Genomic DNA, 23,505 nt, shown 5'->3' with positions numbered 1-23,505 from the left:
AATTATATAAGCTTAATTTTACTTGATAAAATAATTTGATGATAAAGGTCACACTATTTTCCAAATTATAGTACACTTTCAATATAGATTTACGTTTAAAGATCTTATTAGATCCTATTCGAAGGAGATCGTTAAAAAATATATAGGTATATGTACATATACATACATGTAGGCACGAGTACATGTTAATCCACGTTTCGCAGAAGAGTATGGAAAAGCTCTGTTATCGAACGATATCGTCGCTTAATTTCAGAGCAAGGCACGCTGACGATAGTACGACGCAGTTCGGGCAAAAGCAAAAGCCTCGGTGGTGGCAGTTTCGAGAGTTCCCCGCCATCACATAATCCTGACAGGTTTTTGTCGAGTCAGTCTGTGGATCTCGACGAGATCCTCGATAATGTTGATCTCACGACAGATTCACTACCCGCCATTGACACCCCCGACGCCTGTGACAAAGCTGCTCTCAGGTAGGAACGGATATAGACGCGAACAATTTTATCACATCGAAAATTTTCTTTTAAAATTTTCATCGCAAGATGCAGTTACTATTTGTTTGGTTTTTTGCTTTTACAGACTTCGATGTCTGTTAAGGCAGCTTCAACATGGCGAAATATCCGCCGAATTGCTCCAACGAAATTTACATTATGCGGCGCGTGTACTTGAAGCAGTCTTCATCGACGAGACAAAGTAAGTTACATTTTAAATGGATAACGATATTTTACCTTGCTTAATAAAATATAAAACGACATCTTTACGTATATCGTCCTATGTGTCTCTTTGGAAATATGCAAAAGTTTGCAGACGCACGAGAGTATTACACTATTCTTTTTGTATTTTATTACACGATCTTTTCTCTTCGTTAGGATGTATGATTCTCCAAAGAAAGACATACAAATTATAATTAATATTCTTCATTATTTTAAAGATCTTTGAAAGAGTTCTTTAACGATAATGTAAACATGGTAAGCACGACAAACGATTACAGTTGGTGTAACAAAGTCGAACGTGTATTCACTTCGATTTACTCGTCGTCATCTATCGATCCTTTTTCTCGTACGTGCGAACGTAAACTAATATGCTGAAATGAGAATAGGATTCTGTCTCGCTAATGTTTAAACAAAAGGAAGATATTACTTTCTTTCGCGAAGTTTTCTCTTGGATGTAACTCACGATCCCTTAAATCACGATCGATCGCCTAATGGTAAAAATTAAACTTCGTTCAAATAAGATGAATTATTAATAAAACGTAAAAATTAAAATGTTTTTTAGACTTTTTATGTACATCTACTAATCATCAGAAAGAGTTTGTAAGAGCGCCTCTTTAGCTCAGTGGTAGAGCACTGGTCTCGTAAACCAGGGGTCGTGAGTTCAATCCTCACAGGAGGCAAAGCGAATTTTTCCTTTTCGCTCACTTTTTTCTTATTCTTCTTTATGTTAATTAAAGGGATTATTCGTCGATTATTATTGTTTGAATTTTATTCTTTTCTTTTTATTTTATTAGATTCGATAAATATCGAGGGATTATAATGAAAATAATGACGAATAAGTTACTTTGAAAAATTCTTCGCGTTCGGCTAATAATTTTTATTAACGCTTATCCTGTGTATCCGATGCGACGTACACATTCACGTGTGCGATTTTTGCTCACTCGAAAGCATGTAACATTAAGTTTGATGAATAAGTAGTTTTTTTCCCAAGTAGACTTAGGCGTATTATACCCGATTAGAAGCTGATCCCATTGTCCCGAGGAAATGAACTCAAATTGGCTAGAAGTAAAGCGATATTAATTTTCGATGGTACATTCGGATTATTCTCTGTTACCCTATGCCTATTGGAAACGAAGCAAGTAGTTTAATGTTTCCTTCGACATTATATTTTGTGATATTTTATAATTTGTTACGTTAAGTCTTACACTCTTATTTGGAAAAGAATATATGAACGGCATACGATAGGATATTGGTGAAAATCTTGAACCCTTTTAACGGAAGGGTTCCATCAACGCTGTATTCTCATGGCTCTTACGTTCTTTCGATTTCCCGTAAAAGCGTTTTCCAGGTTAACTTCGACGATGGTGAACTTTGCTGCTGCTTCAAAGAGCAACCAAATTTTCATCTCTTCGTTTACTCTTTTTTCTTTTACGTGCCAAGCAGCAGGAAAACGTGGCTTTCGATATTTTAGAATGCTTTTCTGAGGAGATGATAATGCAGAAAAAAAGGCAAACGATTATTGGCAAAACGATAATAAAAAAGAAAAAAAAAGAAAAGAAAAAAGGAATAGTAAAGCGAATAAAAAAAAAATAGAAAAAGAAAAGAAGGGCAGAGAGGAAAAAGAAAGAAAAAGTGTAATCTATGACTATTTTATTCTTTTCTATATATGATGAACTAACGAGCACTACCGCAGGGTGAGTTCAGGCGGGAATGAGTGCTCTCGGTCATCACGTAGGGGTGCGGGCCTGACTTCTACATCCCTGGGGGGCAGCATGGACCCGGATGGACAACAGAGCCACGCGGTGGTAACCCAGAAAAGGAAGCTTCGCACCCCTGTGTGGGAAAGGTTGCGAAACATTCACATTTCCTACCCCCACACACGAATCATCTCCTCACTTTCAAAGAAACCCTTCAACCCCTGATGCCTGTCACTCCTTCGCCGATGTTCGTAGTGGGTTCACGTAACATGCAGATATCACACAGTGTTCTTGACCATGCATTGTATGCTCGAACGCTGCCAATGACCATCCCTTATAAGGGTCGAGCGATCGACGCTTCACGTATCTACCCCAGCTATGTATATTTGAAACGTCTCTCAATCGATTCTCCGAGATAAAAGAATTGTGCTTCTGCTATAAATAATTTTTTACGTATCGTCGTCATCGCTCTTCCCTCCAATATATAACATCAGTACTGACTTATGATCGCGGGATGATAAATACGAAAAACTCAATTTTATCTCAAACCTTCATTTTTTTCTTACGTACCTCTAAGGAATATAGATCCCGTATTAAACAGTCGATTTAGAGCTTTCCTACCTATCGTAGTAGGGAATATGGGATATGATCGATGGATAAATCGTGTGTCTTTTTTCTTTCTTTTTTTTTAGCGAGAGAGACAAAAGTCTCAGTAGTTTCACGAACATTTTAGTTAGGGTGCTTGAAAACTATCGTAATACATTTCTATCGATATTTTGTCTTTCTATTAAGCGCGTTGTGATATTGTCTAAGCAAGAAGGAAAAAGAATAGATTGTCGTTTTTGAGTAGAACTATCGATATAAAAAGCATCGACTGATTTTTAAAAAATTTCACTTCTTTCATATAAGATATGTTTATACGTAGAGAAAGGTTTCTTCTAGAGGAAAATTGAAAACACGCATGATAGAAAATCTTGAAGAGAGTATTTCTGAAAACCTGCAAGAACACTTGAAAATTTGCAAGAATACAGGAATTGTAACATTTTAAACATAGCATGAAAATGTGATTCCAAGCTGCCTGAATGCCTCGTATTCTTTCATAGTCTATCTATCTTTCTGTATCTTATTTTTCTTTTCTTTCTTTTAGCCCCTTTATAGATTCTTTTTAGGTGTAATCTCTTTGCGGTTTCCGGATACCTGCCTGTTACAAGTTGCATCATCATTGTAATCTATTCTATATCTGTCTTTTCCTACGTTCGAGAGAGTGCATGTATACACATAGGGCGTTTTTAAAAGTTATTACCTATTCGTTATACGTTTAAGTATAACGAATTGAGAAGGAACGTGCGGTCAAACGTTTCCTGCAACACGGAAAATCGCAGGGGTGACTCGAAAGTTTCTCAATGAAAAAGTAGGAAGATGCTGGTTTCGTTTCGGGATCGAAATACGTGAATTTTCTAGTCACGCCTCGCATAGATGGGGACGTTTGCTTTTAACAACGGGTAGATCGATGTAAAAACCCTCAATGTTACATGTCTTTTCTTTGATGTTTTACATTGTAGAGATGCCGACCATACGGAATCAACTGCTACTAGCCGACAAGGTGTACGCCGTAGGTTTGTGCAAAAGTTTGAATTCAAACAACCTCTCACAATCGTTCACCGTTATCTCTTAATTATTATAAATACTATTTCCTATCACGATAGCACTCGAGTTTTTATTTTGCATGACGTTTTATATTTTCTTCATAATGCTTTTTAACAGATATTAGCTTTTCGTTAAAATAGATTTATTTCAGCTCCACTTTTCGAGATGTATGTACGTGTATAATTATAAGATATTCCTTATTACTCGAATTCGTGTGAAACATATCAGCATATATACTTTGAATAATAACAATTAATTATTACGTACCTACGTCGTAAGTAACTTTAGTCGTAGTTGTAATTTAATTGGTTGCCTGCATTCCTTGTATAGTTACATTACTATACACAGCGGATCGTCGCTGTGATATCAAAGTGTTTTCAGGATGTTCAAAACGTTTTCAATCTTAAACGAAAGTAGGTCGGCAATCTTTAAAATCATTTTGTCGATGGCAAAAATGCTCTGAAAAGAAATCGTATTAAAAATTCAAAGTATTTTGGATTCGCTTGTTCTGTACAAAGAATAGTGTTAACTTCTTATTCGTACATTTCTCATTAATATAATACATTCATTTATGAAACTGAATTAGAGCGCTATGTCGCTTTTGGATTCACGTTATCTTTATTGTCGATGTAAAATACGTACTCGAGGTGTACGATTTAGCCGGTAAATAGAAAAAGAACATGCATTTCGTAAGATGCGAGATTTTTTTGAGAAATAAAATTGTAGAAATTTTCGATAATCGGTAATTCATTTAATGCGCAGTACTATTGTCCTCTTTTGGTTGCTTGAATTCGTAAATGCATATATAAAAACAAATACGAATACGATGCGTATTCTTTCGCAATAATTTATTCGAACGATGTCGCCAGACGCGAATTCACATCGATTCGTGACTGTGTAATTTTCTTCGTTGAGGTCGAAAAGATATATTCTCAGGGAAGGCGTGTTTCGTTGAACAACTTTCGAGGATCGTTTTGAAAGAATTCCAATATCTTTGCAAGAAATGAACGCGTCAAATTCGAACTGTGATCGGGTTTGATGACTTTTAAATGTCGAAGTTCACTAGATGAGTATCGAGGAAGTGACTCAGTTTTTCTCTTTCTTTTTTTTTTTATTGGTAAACGAAGGTAGAAGTTTTGAAGCGTCTTCATCTCGATACTCGTCGACTCAGTCGTTAACATTTTCTTCCTGTGGTTTTCTGTAGACGATTGGCCGACGAAGATGACGAATTGTCCGAAGTACAACCGGACGCGGTACCACCCGAAGTTCGTGAATGGTTGGCGTCGACCTTCACCAGACAACTTGCCACGACAAGGCGGAAGGCGGATGAGAAACCCAAGTTTCGATCTGTGGCTCACGCTATTAGAGCTGGGATTTTCGTTGATCGGATTTATAGGAGAGTCACCAATACCGCTCTCATGCAATTTCCACCAGATGTGGTTAAAGTACTTAAGGTAGTTTTTGCTCTGGAAAACTTTACTTCTCATTGAAATAGTGTATATACCCATATATACCTATAAATTATATTTCTTTACGCGAGACTGTGAATGTATTTGATAAATGTTAATTGAATGCAATTCGAGGAAATCCTATTAGTATCGTGTCCATAGTAATTGCACGTCTACTTTTGGATTCGCGTTATTTTAATTAGACGTAGTCTTGTGATTTCTTAAAACAAATATTTTACCAACGAACTTTTTTCTGAATTTTAATGAATCTTAATTTAAGACGTTGGACGACTGGTCTTTCGACGTGTTTTCATTGAACGAAGCTGCAGTCGGAGCTCCTGTCAAATACATAGGCTACGACCTACTGAATCGGTACGGTATGTTACACAAGTTTAAAGTACCACCTGCGGTTCTGGAATGCTTCCTAGGAAGAATTGAAGAAGGATACTGCAGACATCGAAATCCATATCACAATAATCTTCATGCCGCGGACGTCGCTCAAACTATGCATTATATTTTGTGCCAAACGGGGCTAATGGTAAGTTTCGCATCTCAAAATTGTATTTTTAAGAGATTTTCATGCGTTCACTGTTACATCCCTTCATTTTATTAATACTAATATATAACTCGTGTATAAAGAAGGCAGATACGAAACGGTGAACCTGAAGATATCGTGTCGTTGAAAATTTAATCATCTTATAGTTAAAAGAGAAATTACTCTTTCCAGAATTGGCTGACCGATCTAGAAATATTCTCGTCACTCGTAGCGGCAATTATTCACGACTACGAGCACACTGGGACCACAAACAATTTCCACGTAATGTCCGGCAGTGATACGGCACTTCTCTATAACGACCGCGCTGTGTTAGAAAATCACCATATATCAGCGAGTTTCAGGTATACAGAATTAATTTCATATAACGGTACTCTATATAACAGGAAACTTTAGAAATACGGATGGTGTACTTTTTCAGAATATTAAGGGAAGACGAATGTAATATTCTTCAAAATCTGTCGCGAGAAGAATTCCGAGAATTTCGTTCGCTCGTGATCGACATGGTCTTGGCAACCGATATGAGCTTTCATTTTCAACAGCTGAAAAACATGAAAAATCTGCTAAGCTTGGCAGAACCGAGCGTCGATAAGAGCAAAGCCGTCAGTCTCGTGCTCCATTGCTGCGATATTTCTCATCCCGCGAAAAGATGGGATCTTCACCATAGGTTAGACCATTTTATCAGATCGTCTCCCTTTATCGGTTCGACGATATTGCATTAGGAACTATTGACGATCGCAATAATTTCGTTCTTTATGTGATGCGAGTGAATTCCTTTGTGCAGGTGGACGATGCAACTGTTGGAAGAGTTTTTTAGGCAAGGCGACAAGGAGAGAGCTCTTGGCTTGCCATTTTCACCTTTGTGCGACCGTAATAATACTTTGGTAGCGGAATCTCAAATCGGCTTTATAGAATTCATCGTCGAGCCGAGTATGCAAGTGTGCAGCGATATGTTGGAGACGGTTCTTGGACCGTTGAACGTTAAAGAAAGCGTAGATGAGTCGGCTAACGGTAAACGTTTCGATAATTTCAATAATTGCACTGTCATTATCCAAAATATATACATATTTCCAACGTTCATCGATTCATTGATTGTAGGTTCGACAGCAGAAAGTAACAGGTTTAAGATAGGGAAACCATGGATACAGTGTCTCGTAGAGAACAAACAAATTTGGAAGGAACAAGCGGTTCGAGGTATGTTATATGGAAATAAATTATGGATATTGAATGACCTAATTATAATCATGATGCAATCGAAAAGAGAAATTTTTCTTAAGAAAATAAATCGAAATCGCAAAATAAAATGTTTATATAAGAGACTTGGTTTACGATAAAATCGAGTGTAAATAATAGTTGAGTGACTAACAGATTATTATATCTCCTTTATAAATAACTTTATAAATCTTTATTAGTCTTTATATACTGTTATCAATTGTTTGTAAAAGAGAAATAACATGTTTCGAGATTATATGTTCAACAATCGTTGAGTCAGCAAGTGCATATTTATTCAGCCAATATTAATAATCGATTTGTTCGAAAATATAGCTTCATGCGAAACAATTTTTCTCTATATCTTTCGAAGTGGAATAAGCCTTTTTTTGAGCCACTCTATATTCTGTTGTCGTTTACTCTATTTTTTTTTTTTTTTTGTAAATGTAAATATCTTCATCGTTTGTACATTCTACAGATGCAGAGGTTAGGGCACAAAAGGAAGCAGAACAAAATTCCAATACGGAAGAGGAAGGGCAGAATGTTCAAACGACGGCGGAAGAATGAAATGCCAGGTCGACGATCGAAACTTACTTCGAATATCTATGCGATTTTAGGCTACAAGAAATTCGTCTTTACGCCGAACTCATTTTATCGTCTTAAACTTTTTTCCTCGTATATTATATTTATGAATAGAAATTAATAAGGAATTTACTGTGAATGCGAACGTAGATATAAAAACATCTATGCTACTAACGATGCGTTAGCTTTGGGACGACTATCCGCTATATATACCTCGACGTCATTTTCGTGCAACGACTATCTCTCTAAATGCTCCCATAATATCCCATACATACGTATTTTCAATATCGATATCTTTTCGTAAAGTAGAAAAAAATCAACTTTCTTATTCCGTGATAGATCTTTGTTCGAGTAACGTCTGATTTCTTTTTCTGTCGTTTTCTTTTTTTTTGGTCCAAAATCTTTCGTACTTTTACTTAGTATCATGTTAAAGTCATAATACGATATAGAGCGTAGCCTAAAACGATAGATGAAAGACATATTTTTTATAAAAAAAGAGAGGGAAGAATCGATTAAGCGTTATTTACTATCAATGAGCTTTACAAACTATTCTTGCATTATGAACGCTATTTCAATTCGTACCTATCTTTTTTTATGTAACTAGTACGTAAAAATGCATAATGCATTCTTAACAGACTTTAATGTCACGGATAAAGTCCCACTTTCAACGAATTCTATAACAGAACTGGCAAATGCAATTCAAACGCATCGATTAATAACTTCATTTCAAGCTGGTACATAAATTAGAAAGTAAACGGATAGAGGAGAGACGGATATCGAGGAAAAAAAAAAATTAAATTAAATCAAAAGATTAAACTCATCGAACTCGAGATATCTATATGAATTCCTTGTCTCGACAGTATATAAACGTCTTTTTTTTCGTAGTAAGCACGAACGATATTTATATTAATCGACATTATTCAGAATCCTTGTAAATAAGCCTGACAAGACGCACATTAACTTATTTTTATACTTTCACATTATTCCGCGAAGAAAGTTACGAAAAGTCTAGTCGAATGTACGTATGAAACGTATGGAGTAATTGAACGAAAAGGTTCTGGAGAAATGTTTGTAGATTTGCTTTTTCGATTATCGCACAAGCCATACCATCCCTTTCAAAGAAACTTTTTCGTTTGAAGATGGAAATAGACGCATAAGAATGAAAATCCGTCCCTCGGAGGGCTCGAACGAGAAACGGATTTAACGGATTTTACGGAGAATCTTGCGAGAGGAAGGTACTTGTATTATTTTTTTTGTTCCTCTCTCTTTCTCTACTACCCTCCCTTCCTCCCTCTCTCTCTCTCTCTCTCTCTCTCTCTCTCCCGACGATCGAACGTTCAGGGCTCTTGCGATTTTCCGCGTAAAGCCTTCAACGAATAGAATCTCGAAAGTATGATAATTACCGACATATACACACATATATATCTCTGTATATACTCGCGTTAGATATGTACATGTATATCTATTCGTGAACACGTCGAGGTACAGCTTTAATCGATGTATATTTAATGTAAAAGAAAAATTATTGTCGTTAGTGTTTATTTAAACGTCTGTGCTATATGTATATGTCAAATATATGTGGCGGATTTGCGAGCGTGTTCACGACGAGCGTTAGCGCGCAAGCTTGATTACTTGTCCGGGATTCCTTAGAAGAAAAACTAAGTTACGTAGTGTCGTGTTTGTTTGGCAACTAGTAGCAATGTAATTATGCAATACGAGCTCACGTAACCGCTATTATTTTTTTGCGGTAACGATCGTCATAAAATAATCTCCGATTGCGATCTTTTGCGAGCGTTCACTGTATATAGATGTAGGTATCGTTGTTCTATCGAATATCTTTGAGGAAGAGAGGGAGAAAAAGGAGGACCAAGCTACGAACAAACGTATCTTTTTATGTACCTGTCGTCGTAGTGCACTTACACGCGCAGTACCTAGCAGTTTTAAAATTGAAAAGTCAAGAGGAAAGAGAAGACTCGAAAGTGACGTTAGTACTTTTCAACAACGTCAAGTGGATGTGTGTCTTCTGTACGAGTATAGCACTTCGTAGTTGAAACACGTTAAAATATATCCGTCCTTTATTTTTGCTGCTCTTTTTCCCATTTGGTCGTTAGTTAGTTTCATTCGACGTTTTTACAAGCAAGAAGGTGCAAAGGTGAGAAATCTATGGTATACGTATAACACGCGTTGCTTTTTTTCTCTCGGAACGAGGAGAGTATGCGGATGGTAGAAACGTTGTGTAAATAGAGCCATCAGTGCGATATTTTATTTATTTTTAATCGCCGGCTCCTTGTTTTTTATAAATTAATGTTGCAAATGAAATCTCGCGCAATCGATCGCTTACACTCCTCACCATCCTGCTCCATTTTTTCTCATTTTCGTTTGATTAAACCCAGGCGAAAGCGATACGCTCTCTCAAAGCGATTTTATTATATTACGTGTGTGCCTGTGCGTATAGAATTGTGTACTAGTAACTATTAACAAAGGGAAAAGAAAAAAAAAAGAAAGAGGAGTCAAAATTGCAAGAGTATCTAGTCGAAACGGGAAAATACATTTGACGGAGTAAAGTCAAGTGTGAGAATAAAAATATATAACAAATAGAAACAAGAAATGATTACAAATTAAATCTTCCGATGAGCAACAAGTAAGAAATACGAATTAAGTATCCTCCCTGCGGCGGATGAGGGGCCAAAACGCGTGATAGAAATAAGATATGTACCTATATTGGAAGTAGGTTTGTAAAAAAGAGAATAGTATCGGATCGCACGATTGAAACAGCCAAGAGTGGACGCAAATTTATAATCTTTAATGTTATTATCCTCTAAAATTTTTCGTAATGGCACGACGGAACTATTGTAGGTATAGAATTTTCAACTTACCACAATTCGACGCTCTCCTCATTCTTATACGCGCGATCCGATATATTTAATCGCGTGAAGCGAACAGTCTTTCCATCGACGACGATACAGGCCTTTTCCTATGCGATGCAAAATCTTGACCAAAAATTCAGATAACAAATGAATTATACATATATTAGCGCGTTTCTCCGCATACGTACAAATTATTACGCTTCATTCGGGTTACGATAACATGTAAGAATTTATTATTATTATTATTATTATTATTATTAATATTATTATAATTACTACCACTATTACTATTAGTATCATAATCCAAAAAATCGCTAAAATTGCTGGTTAAAATTAAAAAAGAAAAAGATGAAGAGTGAAAGATATTTCGTCTTTACCGAACGATATCACGGTTATAGTAAAGCTTCAAATAAAATAATACTCGACCAATAACGTTAAATCTTGAAATAAGCACATTCACGTAAAATATAAGAGTGACGTATCTCATACGGAGAATTATTTCCGTTTTGCTAATATTTGGCCACTGCAAATTATATCATCGCAAATTGACTTTAGTTAATGACGTTTGTTATCGACGTCGCCAGGATGGCTTGTTTCGACGTATGTATCGAGCATTGAAATTGATATATCTACATTTTTTCTGTATTTTATTTCTTCGGTATAATTCAAAACGAAACATGTACATAATCGTTCATTTTAGCACCGTATCTGTTTGATGTGATGTGATTAATCAAAAATACGTCGAAAGAAAATAATATATTATCCAGAAATCGTGTATAATTAGCCCTGTATTCTCTATAATTCTACAGAGAAATAAAAATACTCGATTAGTTACCGATTGGATTCCCACTTTAGTGTTATCATTCTTGCAAATATGTATTTTACCTACCCGTGTATATTCGTTTGCATTGTACAGGGTACGTCAAATGATTTCGAAATGACGACAATTTATTTAAATCATTCATGATTACAAATATTTCAATCGATTTGTAATAATCCCGCGTATAAACGATTATTGTAAAATAAATAAAATAGAGCATTTTGATTTAATTTTCATGCTAGAGATAGTATTAAAATGGTAAGTATATAAAACATATTGTTCAGGAATATTACCAAGATTCTTTTAATCAAGGAAAGATAAGTTGTCCGATAAAACAATGGAAGATTTTTCTTCTTGTCATTTCCGTTAGCATACAAAGAAATATCGACCATCGTAGGTGATAATAGATTTTCCTACACGATAGAAAGTAGATTTTCTTGGAATAAATATCAACCACAAAATAATTAAATTTAATATTTCAATATAATTAAATTTTGAACTGGCAATCGTTCAACTAATATCAATAAGAACGTACTTTTTGCGGACTTTGATACTTTAGTTATCTTTTGCATTGTTTATTTGTATTTAGTTCATTAATTGTAGCGCGTTGATAATCTCTAAATCCGAATTTTTCTCTAGAATCACTTATATCTTTGTTTATCTTCAAACAGTAAATTTCCTACTTTTGTTTCTACACTTATATAAGTTTTATTACATCCATTATAGTTTATCATTCCTTCAATAATAGTAATTGTTTATTCTATAAGATAATCAAGTTAATAAGAAACAACGATGATCTGTTTAAATTATTTATGATTAAAAATATTTTAATCCAATTACGCTCATTTTGTGTATAAGCGGTTATTTAAAAATAAAATGTTTTAAACACTGTGATTTAATTCTCCTATAGTATAGTATAGATAATAGTAAAAGTTATTTACAATGTGTTGTCCAGGAATATTATCAAGATTCTTTCAATCAAGGAAAGATATCGGATAAAATAATTAATAATTTTTCAAAACTTTTTTTTCCACCCGGTGGGGCTTTCCATTTCTGGTAGGATTTAAAAAAGATTCGATATACATATATGATAGTAGATTTTCTTACATAACACAGAAAAATTTCCATTCTTTGGAGTAGATATTATGTCAATCTTTTTGCTGATAAAATTCAGCATGTATCAATAAGAAAGTAATGAAATCTTACTAATAATGTAAACTTAGTGAGATAACGTATCATAATTTTTGCATTTTAGGAGTATACTTATATAAAACATCATCGGTAATACTGCACAACAAACGCGAAAATGTTTCGCACGCTTTGCTTTTGTTCACTGTTGCTCGCTACTGGTCTCGTCCATGGCGAAATCAAAAACAAGGGATGGTGGAGGAACGCCGTATTTTATCAAATCTATCCACGAAGTTTCATGGATTCCAATAACGATGGAGTCGGAGATCTAAAAGGTAAAAATCATTTCAAATTTGTAGTTGAAATCACCAATAATTTCACTTGCGTAATACTAATGTGCTAGTAACGAAAAAGGTATTACATCAAAATTGGATCATTTCGTTGACGCTGGAGTTCAAGGAATATGGCTTTCACCGATTTATGCGAGTCCAATGATAGATTTTGGTTACGACATATCAGATTTCAAAGCCATACATCCAGAGTTTGGTACCATGCAGGATTTCGAGACATTGGTAGCCAAATCGAAGAAACTTGGATTAAAAGTGAGGCGATCTCTGCCTTTAATTGTCTTCATAAACTCCTTTCAGTTCATCTCATGGCCGTTTCCTCGATCGCATTCTTGGTTTAATTTCGCAGGTAATTCTTGATCTCGTACCAAATCATACATCCGACAAGCATGAGTGGTTCCAAAAGTACCTCGCCGGGGAGAAAAAATATAAGGATTATTATATTTGGAGAAAGGGCCGAAAGGATGATGGAGTGACGCCACCGAACAATTGGATCAGTGTGTTCAGTGGTCCTGCGTGGACGTACAATGCTACCTTGAAGGAATGGTATTTCCATCAATTCGAGTACAGGCAACCAGACTTGAATTACAGTCATCCAGAAGTGCGAGCCGAGATGGAAGTTAGTGCGATTATCGAATCGAAAGGTGGATCTCTAATTGAATTCGTCGAATTTCATGATTTTATATTTTTTAGGACGTCATTCGATTTTGGTTACGTAAAGGCGTAGACGGTTTTCGAATAGATGCCGTTCCTCATCTTTTCGAAATAGAAGATCTCCGTGATGAACCTAGAAGTTCCGATCCAAGCGCTACGGATCGCGATTACACTTATTTGAACCATATTTATACCAAAGATGATCCACGAACCTATGAACTCGTACAAAGCTGGAGAAATATTCTTGATAATTATTCCAATGCCAATAACGAGGATGAGAAGGTATCGATTCTTACGAGAGATCATTAAGATTTCTTTCAATATGTTAATCGTAGTTCTTGTACTCTTTAGGTGATTATGACGGAAGCTTATACTTCTCTAGAAAATACGACGAAATTTTACGAGTATGGTTCTCACATACCATTTAATTTCAAACTGATCACCGACGTGAATCATAATTCGAGTGCGACCGATTTTAAGAGAATCATCGAGACATGGATGGCTCACACTCCAAGTACTGGAAGTGCTAATTGGGTGGTAAGTCGTTGGTCTTCGGTAAAGTAATTATTATTAATGGTTGTAAAATTATTTCGTAATTAGAATTCCTTGCTTCCAGTTGGGAAATCATGATCGAAGTCGCACTGCCTCACGTTATCCAAACCGGGCTGTCCAAATGACGATGTTACCGATGATCTTGCCTGGTATTGCCGTAACTTATTACGGAGAAGAAATCGGAATGGTTGACAAGAGTGACATATCTTGGGAGGACACGCAAGATCCACAGGCTTGTAATGCAGGAAAAGATAAATATCAAAGTCGATCTCGCGATCCAAATCGCACACCTTTCCAGTGGGACTATACTAAAAATGCGGGTGGGTAGATAAATGAACACTGAAATTTTTTCTATTTTATCGAATTATAACATAAAAAGGTTATACGACTTTATTGATCACTAGGATTCAGCAATGGTAATCAAACATGGCTTCCGGTTCATGAAAATTATAAAGAATTGAATTTGTTAGATCAAAAGAACGGCACGCAACAGTCACTTTATAAGATGTATCGATCTTTGATACAATTGCGCAACACATCGCGTGCACTTAAGCAAGGTGATTTGAAAATGAAGGTGTTAAAGTTCAACACGGATTATTGTTACAACTGCGAATTGTTAATTATCAATCGCGAAGTTCCTGGAGAGACCGTGTCTCTCATAATGAGTTTTTCTCCAGCTATACAAATACGCCTAGATTTGAAAGATGTCATGACTCTCCGTAACAATACATACGTTGAAGTTGATACCTATTATACCAAGAGGTAATTAAAGGAACAACAATTTTTATTTTAGGCCATTAGCGATTATTAAAACTGAAAATTAATTAATTTTTATTCGTATATTCTTGTTTTCAGATATAAATTATATTTTGATACTATATATATCAATTCTTGGGAAGGAATTGTTATATCGTCAAGTGATTAGATTTAATATCGATATATAGTGATAAGTTTTGAACCTTGTGGTCAAAAGAAAAAAATGAAATTTCACAATTTCAATTTACACATTTTACATCCATTGCTCGGATACGACAAGCACATTCGATGCCCTATATTTTAGATATACTATTGAATGAATATTTATTTTGTTTGTTCCTTCTTAATAAAATCCTTTTATGTATTCACTATATCCTTTGCATGTAAAAAAGAATAAAATTGAAAAACTGAAATGGAGTAAATGCTCAAAGTTTTTTCCTTTTTCTATAAAGATGTATCCACGGGCTGTAATATTTAAGATCTATAGATTATACAAACTCTAAAATATATTCTTTGGCTTGGCAAAAATATATAAAATTAATTATATATAGAATAATTTATTGCATTATACTTAATCTTTGTTAAAAGTTCACTTAATCAATTAATATAATTACATTCTCAGATTCAAGTAGTTGTCATACTAACAGTGATTAATACTAATCTATTATAAAACTGTTATATTTGTTAATACTGATGTTATATTTAGTAATATTGATAACTTATAGAAACTATGCTTCATTATATTTACATTCTTATGCAATAACTAAGAAATAAAGATACCTGATTTAATCCCAATTTTATTCTACTGTTAATGTCATCTTTCTTGTAAATATGTATTATATTTTCTTATATACTGCCCTTTATTGTACATCATAAGTTGTAAAGTTAATTTGAAAATCTATTAGAACCATTCATTATTAAAATTATTTGAATCAAATAGAATTAGATACACGTATACAGTTTCTGTCGAAAAGAAATGAAATGAGAAGATTTGATAGAATCCTAATGTTACAAATAATAGTAAAATGATAATTATTTACAACGAGTCGTTGAGGAATTGTACTAAGATTCTTTTAATCAAAGAAAGATAATCGTCTCATAAAACAATAGAGGATTAAAAAAAATTATTTCTCCTTTGCCATTTCCGCTAGTATTAAAAAAAGCCACTCGATCTATATATGTGAGTTTTCTTATGTAAGAGATTACATATTCTCATAACAAATATTGCTTGAAAAATATCATGCGAATTTTTTTCTTAATGAAATGCAATATTTAACTCTGCAAAGTAATTATTTCTTATTGACAGAGTAAACTTAATAAGATAACGTATCACAAATTTTTTCGTAACAAGAGTATATTTATATGAAGCATAATCGGGAAAAGTTCATAGCAGTCGCCAGCATGTTCCGCGCGGTTTGCTTTTGTTCCTTGTTGTTCGCAACTACTCTCGTCTATGGCGAGATCAAAAACAAAGGATGGTGGAAGAACGCTGTATTTTATCAAATCTATCCACGGAGTTTCATGGATTCCAATGACGACGGAGTCGGTGATCTAAAAGGTAAGTATCGTTTCGATTTCATTCCATTGCCGTTGAAATCTCCAATAATTTTACTTGTCTGTGCTGCTAACGAAAAAGGTATTACATCGAAATTGGAACATTTCGTCGACGCTGGAGTTCGAGGAATATGGCTTTCACCTATTTATGCGAGTCCAATGATAGATTTTGGTTACGACATATCAGATTTCAAAGCCATACATCCAGAGTTTGGTACCATGCAGGATTTCGAGACATTGGTAGCCAAATCGAAGAAACTTGGATTAAAAGTGAGGCGATCTCTGCCTTTAATTGTCTTCATAAACTCCTTTCAGTTCATCTCATGGCCGTTTCCTCGATCGCATTCTTGGTTTAATTTCGCAGGTAATTCTTGATCTCGTACCAAATCATACATCCGACAAGCACGAGTGGTTCCAAAAGTACCTCGCCGGGGAGAAAAAATATAAGGATTATTATATTTGGAGAAAGGGACGAAAGGATGATGGAGTGACACCACCGAACAATTGGATCAGCTTGTTCAGTGGATCTGCGTGGACATACAATGCAACCTTAAAGGAATGGTATTTCCATCAATTCGAGTACAGGCAACCAGATTTGAATTACAATAACCCAGAAGTGCGAGCCGAGATGGAAGTTAGTGCGACTATCGAATCGAAAGATGGATCTCTTATTGAATTTGTCGAGTTTCATGATTTCAATATTTTTTAGGACGTCATTCGATTTTGGTTAGGTAAAGGCGTAGACGGTTTTCGAATAGACGCCGTTCCGCATCTTTTCGAAATAGAAGATCTCCGTGATGAACCTAGAAGTTCGGATCCAAGTGCTACCGATCGTGATTACACTTATTTGAACCACATTTATACCAAAGATGATCCACGAACTTATGAACTGGTACAAAGCTGGAGAAACATTCTCGATGATTATTCCGATGCCAATAACGAGGATGAGAAGGTATGGATTCTTACGAAGGATCATTAAAATTTCTTTCAATATTAATTAATCATTGTTTTTGTATTATTTAGGTGATGATGACCGAGGCTTATACTTCTCTAGAAAATACTACGAAGTATTACGAGTACGGTTCTCACATACCATTTAATTTCAAACTGATCACTGACGTGAATCAGAATTCGAGCGCTTCCGATTTTAAGAGAATTATCGAGGCATGGATGGCGCATACTCCAAGCACTGGAAGTGCCAATTGGGTGGTAAGTCGTTGGTCTTCGATAAAGTAATTATTATTAATGGTTGTTAACAATTATTTCGTAATTAGAATTCATTGCTTTCAGTTGGGAAATCACGATCGAAGTCGTACCGCGTCACGTTATCCAGAAAGAAGTATTCAAATGAATATGTTACCAATGATCTTGCCTGGCGTTGCCGTAACTTATTACGGAGAGGAGATCGGAATGGTGGATAAGAGTGACATATCGTGGGAGGACACGCAAGATCCGCAAGCTTGTAATGCAGGAAAGGATAAGTATCGAAGTCGATCTCGTGATCCAAATCGCACACCTTTTCAATGGGACAGCAATGAAAATTCGGGTGAGTAGATTACTAAATACGGAAAGTTTTTTGATTTTGTCGCAATATCACCAAAAAAGTATTCACGAATTTACTGGTTCATAGGATTCAGCAAAGGTAATCGAACATGGCTTCCAGTTCATGATAATTATAAAGGATTGAACTTGGAAAATCAAAAGAACACACCACAACAGTCACTTTATAAGATGTATCGAACTTTGATTCAATTACGTAACACATCGCGTGCACTTCAGCATGGTGAATTAAAAATGAAGGTAATGAAATTCAACACGGATTATTGTTATAACTGCGAATTGTTAGCTATCAGCCGAGAAGTTCCTGGAGAGACCGTGTCCCTCCTAATGAGTTTTTCTCCAGCTATAGCAGTTCGCGTAGAATTAAAGGATGTCATGACTCTTTATAAAAATACATATAGTGAGGTTGATGCCTTTACTCCGAAGAGGTAATTAAAAAAGCAATAATTTTTATTCTAGATCATTGGCGCTCATTGATAATAAAGATTAATTATAATTCTAATTCATGTATTTCTATTTTCAGATATAGTTTAAATGCCGGCTATGTATATGTTTTCCCTTGGGAAGGACGTGTTATATCGTCTAGTGATTAAGTTTACTATCGACAAATACCAATCAATTTTGGAGATATGTGGAATGATTTTGCATAAATATGCAGCATTTCAATGATCTAATCTTATCAATTTTTTTAATCTTAGAAACTACAGAAAAATATGTCTATTTAAGCGAAATATTTTCTGATAAAAACTTGAAAATTTGACCTTCTATAAAAATTACACAATTCCAATTTACACATTTTACATCCATTTTTCTGAGATAACAAGCATATTCGATGCCCTATATTTTAAATATACTATTGAATAAATATTTATTTTATTTGTTCCTTGTTGATAAAATGTTTTCATTGTTCTCTCCGTTCGCAAAGAAGAATAAAATTGAAAAATTGAAATGAAACAGACTGACAAAGTTTTTTCCTTTTGTGTATATGAACATATCCTTGGCCTATAATATTTTAGGTTCATGGACTATATAAACCCTAAAAGAACACACCACAACAGTCACTTTATAAGATGTATCGAACTTTGATTCAATTACGTAACACATCGCGTGCACTTCAGCATGGTGAATTAAAAATGAAGGCCCTCTTTGGCTTAGAAAAAATATATAAAATTAATTATATATAGAATAATTTACTGCGTTATACTTAACCTTTGTTAAGAACTCAGTTAACTAATTAATATAATTACATTCTCAGTTTCAAGTAGTTGTCATACTAACGTAATTAATATCAATCTATTATAAAAATTCATATTATATTTGGTAATACTGATAACTTATAGAAACTATGCTCCATTATCTTTACATTTTTATGCAATAACTAAGAAATAAAGATACCTGATTTAATTCCGATACTATTCTCCTGTTAATGTCACCTTTCTTGTAAATATGTGTTATATTTTCTTATATACTGCCCTTTATTGTACATCATAAGTTATAAAGTTAACTTGAAAATCTATTAGAACCATTCATTATTAAAATTATTTGAATCAAATAGAATTACATACACGTATACAGTTTCTGTCGAAAAGAAATGAAATGAGAAGATTTGATAGAATCCTAATGTTACAAATAATAGTAAAATGATAATTATTTACAACGAGTCGTTGAGGAATTGTACTAAGATTCTTTTAATCAAAGAAAGATAATCGTCTGATAAAACAATAGAGGATTAAAAAAATTATTTCTCCTTTGCCATTTCCGCTAGTATTAAAAAAAGCCACTCGATCTATATATGTGAGTTTTCTTATGTAAGAGATTACATATTCTCATAACAAATATTGCTTGAAAAATATCATGCGAATTTTTTTCTTAATGAAATGCAATATTTAACTCTGCAAAGTAATTATTTCTTATTGACAGAGTAAACTTAATAAGATAACGTATCACAAATTTTTTCGTAACAAGAGTATATTTATATGAAGCATAATCGGGGAAAGTTCATAGCAGTCGCCAGCATGTTCCGCGCGGTTTGCTTTTGTTCCTTGTTGTTCGCAACTACTCTCGTCTATGGCGAGATCAAAAACAAAGGATGGTGGAAGAATGCCGTATTTTATCAAATCTATCCACGGAGTTTCATGGATTCCGATGGTGATGGAATTGGTGACCTAAAAGGTAAAACTTATTTCAAGTTTGCCTTTCAAATCTTCGATAATTCAATTTTCGTAACATTATTGTTTTTGTAACAAAATAGGCATTACGTCAAAACTGGAATATTTCATCGATGCTGGAGTTCGAGGAATATGGCTTTCACCTATTTATGCGAGTCCAATGATAGATTTTGGTTACGACATATCAGATTTCAAAGCCATACATCCAGAGTTTGGTACCATGCAGGATTTCGAGACATTGGTAGCCAAATCGAAGAAACTTGGATTAAAAGTGAGGCGATCTCTGTCTTTAATTGTCTTCATAAACTCCTTTTAGTTCATCTCATGGCCGTTACCTCGATCGTATTCTTGGTTTAATTTCGCAGGTAATTCTTGATCTCGTACCAAATCATACATCCGACAAGCACGAGTGGTTCCAAAAGTACCTCGCCGGGGAGAAAAAATATAAGGATTATTATATTTGGAGAAAGGGCCGAAAGAATGATGGAGTGACACCACCGAACAATTGGATCAGTGTGTTCAGTGGTCCTGCGTGGACGTACAATGCGACCTTGAAGGAATGGTATTTCCATCAATTCGAGTACAGGCAACCAGACCTGAATTACAGTCATCCAGAAGTGCGAGCCGAGATGGAAGTTAGTGCGATTATCGAATCGAAAGATGGATCTCTAATGGAATTTGTCGAATTTCATGATTTTATATTTTCCAGGAGGTCATTCGATTTTGGCTACGTAAAGGCGTAGACGGTTTTCGAATAGACGCCGTTCCGCATCTTTTCGAAATAGAAGATCTCCGTGATGAACCTAGAAGTTCGGATCCAAGTGCTACCGATCGTGATTACACTTATTTGAACCACATTTATACCAAAGATGATCCACGAACCTATGAACTGGTACAAAGCTGGAGAAACATTCTCGACGATTATTCCGATGCCAATAACGAGGATGAGAAGGTATGGATTCTTACGAAGGATCATTAAAATTTCTTTCAATATTAATTAATCATTGTTTTTGTATTATTTAGGTGATGATGACCGAGGCTTATACTTCTCTAGAAAATACGACGAAATTTTACGATTACGGCTCTCACATACCATTCAATTTCAAACTGATCACTGACGTGAATCACAATTCGAGTGCGACCGATTTTAAGAGAATCATTGAGACATGGATGGCTCACACTCCAAGTACTGGAAGTGCTAATTGGGTGGTAAGTCGTTCGTTTTCTGTAAATTAACTATTATTAATAGTTGCTGACAATTATTTCATTTATTAAAATGCATTGTTTTCAGTTGGGAAATCATGATCGAAGTCGTACCGCATCACGTTATCCACTAAGGGATAATCAAATGACAATGCTACCAATGATCTTGCCTGGTGTCGCTGTAACTTATTACGGAGAAGAAATTGGAATGGTTGACAAGAGTGACATATCTTGGGAGGACACGCAAGATCCACAGGCTTGTAATGCAGGAAAAGATAAATATCAAAGTCGATCTCGCGATCCAAATCGCACACCTTTCCAGTGGGACTATACTAAAAATGCAGGTGGGTAAATAAATGAATACTACAAGCTTCTTAATTTTATCGAAGTATCACATTAGAAGATGGTACGAATTGATTGGTCACTAGGATTCAGCAATGGTAATCGAACGTGGCTTCCGGTTCATGAAAATTATAAAACGTTGAATTTGTTGGATCAAATGAACGGTACACAACAGTCACTTTATAAGATATATCGATCTTTGATTCGATTACGGAACACATCTCGCGCACTTCAACAAGGTGATTTGAAAATGAAGGTGTTAAAGTTCTACACGGATTATTGTTACAACTGCGAATTGTTAGCTATCAGCCGAGAAGTTCCCGGGGAGACAGTGTCTCTCCTAATGAGTTTTTCTCCTGCTGTACAACTTCCCATACATTTGAAAGATGTCATGACTCTTTACAATCATACTTATATTGAAATTGATGCCTATTATACGAAGAGGTAATTTAACAAGCAATAATTTTTACTTTAGATCATTGAGACTCTTTGGAAATGATGAAGAATGAATTTTTAATTTTGTATTTCTGTTTTCAGATATAAATTTGATTCCGATATTGCATACATAAATCCTTGGGCAGGATATGTTATATCGTCTAGTGATCAGATTTAATATCGTCAGATATCAGTAGGATTTGTGAAAAGAAGAAATGTGGAATGATTTTTATAAATGTGAATTATTTCAATGGCACAATATTTTTTACGTAAAATTTGTTTGATCCAGACTAAGGAAGATATCTATCTACTTAAGTGTAACACTTTTATGGTGGAAATTTTGTCTGTTAACAAAATTGCATAATTTTTATTTGTATATTTTATATTAGTTGTTCTAACATAACGAGTACATTTGAAATCCTATTTTTTAAATATATTATTGAATCAATATTTTACTTATTTCTACTTTGTTGATACAATCTCTTTTAATATTCATTATTTCTTTCATTCATAAGGAAGAATAAAGTTGAAAAATTGGAATAAAATGTTATGTCTTTTTTTTTATATGAAAATATATTTTGGTTCTATTTCTATTTAAAATTGATGGACTATAAAAACTCTATTATACAATCTTTGATTTAGAAAAAATATAAAGTCTTTTTTATGTATAGAATATTGTATGACATTATTCTTCACTATTATTAAAAACCTATTTAACTAAATAGTTTAATTGCATTCTTACTTTTTACTACAGACATGACTAATATTTTTCTATCATATAAACTTTCTATTATTTTTGGTAATACTGATAAGTTTTAGAAACTTTCCTTTATTATATCTACATTTTAATATCAGTAATGAGAAAAAAAACAATTCATTAAAGATTAGTTTTACATTTTAGTTTCATCCTTTTTGAAAAACATACTCTATTTTTCTATGTGCAATATATACTATAGAGATAACTTGAAAATTTATTTAAATCATTTATTTGGTAAGATATCCAAATGAAATTGTACCAAATTTACGTATAAACGTTCTGTGGAAAAGAAATAATATGATATATTTAGATTTAATCGTTATACTGTAAATAATAGTAAAATTATAAGTATCTACAAGTTGTTGAGGAATATTATCAAGATTCTATTAATCAGAGAAAGATAAGTTGTCTGATAAAATGATTGAAGATTTTTGAAAATTGTTTCTTGCTTGCCAATTCCGATAATATTAAAAAAAATTACTCGGTCTACATGTGTGGTAGTAGGTTTTCTTATATAAA

The 23,505-nt window shown here is 34.3% G+C and overlaps 4 protein-coding genes, 1 long non-coding RNA gene and 1 other non-coding gene across 15 annotated transcripts in view; 5 read left to right on the top strand and 1 right to left on the bottom strand.

The window, feature by feature from the left end:
• LOC127066408 (dual specificity calcium/calmodulin-dependent 3',5'-cyclic nucleotide phosphodiesterase 1-like) overlaps positions 1 to 11,559 on the top strand; it is a 67,534-nt gene extending 55,975 nt beyond the window's left edge. For 6 of the 10 annotated variants that reach the window (XM_051000136.1, XM_051000137.1, XM_051000139.1 and 3 more), the window contains 11 exons: positions 254 to 467; positions 574 to 687; positions 2,401 to 2,553; positions 3,967 to 4,020; positions 5,256 to 5,505; positions 5,780 to 6,037; positions 6,227 to 6,396; positions 6,474 to 6,719; positions 6,837 to 7,063; positions 7,151 to 7,246; positions 7,740 to 11,559. In XM_051000136.1, coding sequence (XP_050856093.1) covers positions 254 to 467; positions 574 to 687; positions 2,401 to 2,553; positions 3,967 to 4,020; positions 5,256 to 5,505; positions 5,780 to 6,037; positions 6,227 to 6,396; positions 6,474 to 6,719; positions 6,837 to 7,063; positions 7,151 to 7,246; positions 7,740 to 7,828 — 1,871 coding nt within the window. In that variant the 3' untranslated portion in view covers positions 7,829 to 11,559. The remainder of the gene's footprint in view (positions 1 to 253; positions 468 to 573; positions 688 to 2,400; positions 2,554 to 3,966; positions 4,021 to 5,255; positions 5,506 to 5,779; positions 6,038 to 6,226; positions 6,397 to 6,473; positions 6,720 to 6,836; positions 7,064 to 7,150; positions 7,247 to 7,739) is intronic. The other 4 variants (XM_051000133.1, XM_051000135.1, XM_051000134.1 and 1 more) reach the window with 4 other exon arrangements.
• On the top strand, positions 1,316 to 1,387 carry Trnat-cgu (transfer RNA threonine (anticodon CGU)). Its single transcript has one exon. It is a non-coding gene; the product is annotated as a tRNA-Thr (tRNA).
• Positions 11,560 to 12,809: 1,250 nt separating the features above from the next.
• On the top strand, positions 12,810 to 15,380 carry LOC127066418 (maltase 1-like). Its single transcript, XM_051000161.1, has 8 exons — positions 12,810 to 12,993; positions 13,073 to 13,260; positions 13,355 to 13,624; positions 13,699 to 13,941; positions 14,011 to 14,196; positions 14,276 to 14,531; positions 14,616 to 14,973; positions 15,067 to 15,380. The coding sequence occupies exons 1-8, from the start codon at positions 12,837 to 12,839 to the stop codon at positions 15,134 to 15,136; spliced, it is 1,728 nt and encodes a 575-aa protein (XP_050856118.1). The 5' UTR covers positions 12,810 to 12,836; the 3' UTR covers positions 15,137 to 15,380.
• LOC127066449 (uncharacterized) lies at positions 13,555 to 21,202 on the bottom strand. The gene is made up of 2 exons (XR_007782394.1): positions 21,053 to 21,202; positions 13,555 to 13,792 (listed from the first exon to the last, which is right to left on the bottom strand). It is a non-coding gene; the product is annotated as an uncharacterized LOC127066449 (long non-coding RNA).
• Positions 16,336 to 18,964, top strand: LOC127066414 (maltase 1-like). Its single transcript, XM_051000154.1, has 8 exons — positions 16,336 to 16,525; positions 16,604 to 16,791; positions 16,886 to 17,155; positions 17,231 to 17,473; positions 17,545 to 17,730; positions 17,812 to 18,067; positions 18,152 to 18,509; positions 18,605 to 18,964. The coding sequence occupies exons 1-8, from the start codon at positions 16,369 to 16,371 to the stop codon at positions 18,672 to 18,674; spliced, it is 1,728 nt and encodes a 575-aa protein (XP_050856111.1). The 5' UTR covers positions 16,336 to 16,368; the 3' UTR covers positions 18,675 to 18,964.
• On the top strand, positions 20,043 to 22,432 carry LOC127066411 (maltase 1-like). Its single transcript, XM_051000149.1, has 8 exons — positions 20,043 to 20,253; positions 20,333 to 20,520; positions 20,615 to 20,884; positions 20,959 to 21,201; positions 21,273 to 21,458; positions 21,541 to 21,796; positions 21,881 to 22,238; positions 22,332 to 22,432. Exons 1-8 carry the CDS (start codon positions 20,058 to 20,060, stop codon positions 22,405 to 22,407), a joined length of 1,773 nt encoding a protein of 590 aa, XP_050856106.1. The 5' UTR covers positions 20,043 to 20,057; the 3' UTR covers positions 22,408 to 22,432.
• The last annotated feature ends 1,073 nt before the right edge of the window (positions 22,433 to 23,505 follow it).

Source organism: Vespula vulgaris, chromosome 9 (genome assembly GCF_905475345.1).
Source record: "Vespula vulgaris chromosome 9, iyVesVulg1.1, whole genome shotgun sequence".
NCBI classification, from domain to species: Eukaryota; Metazoa; Arthropoda; class Insecta; order Hymenoptera; family Vespidae; genus Vespula; species Vespula vulgaris.
This window is presented reverse-complemented; position numbering and strand designations above follow the sequence as displayed.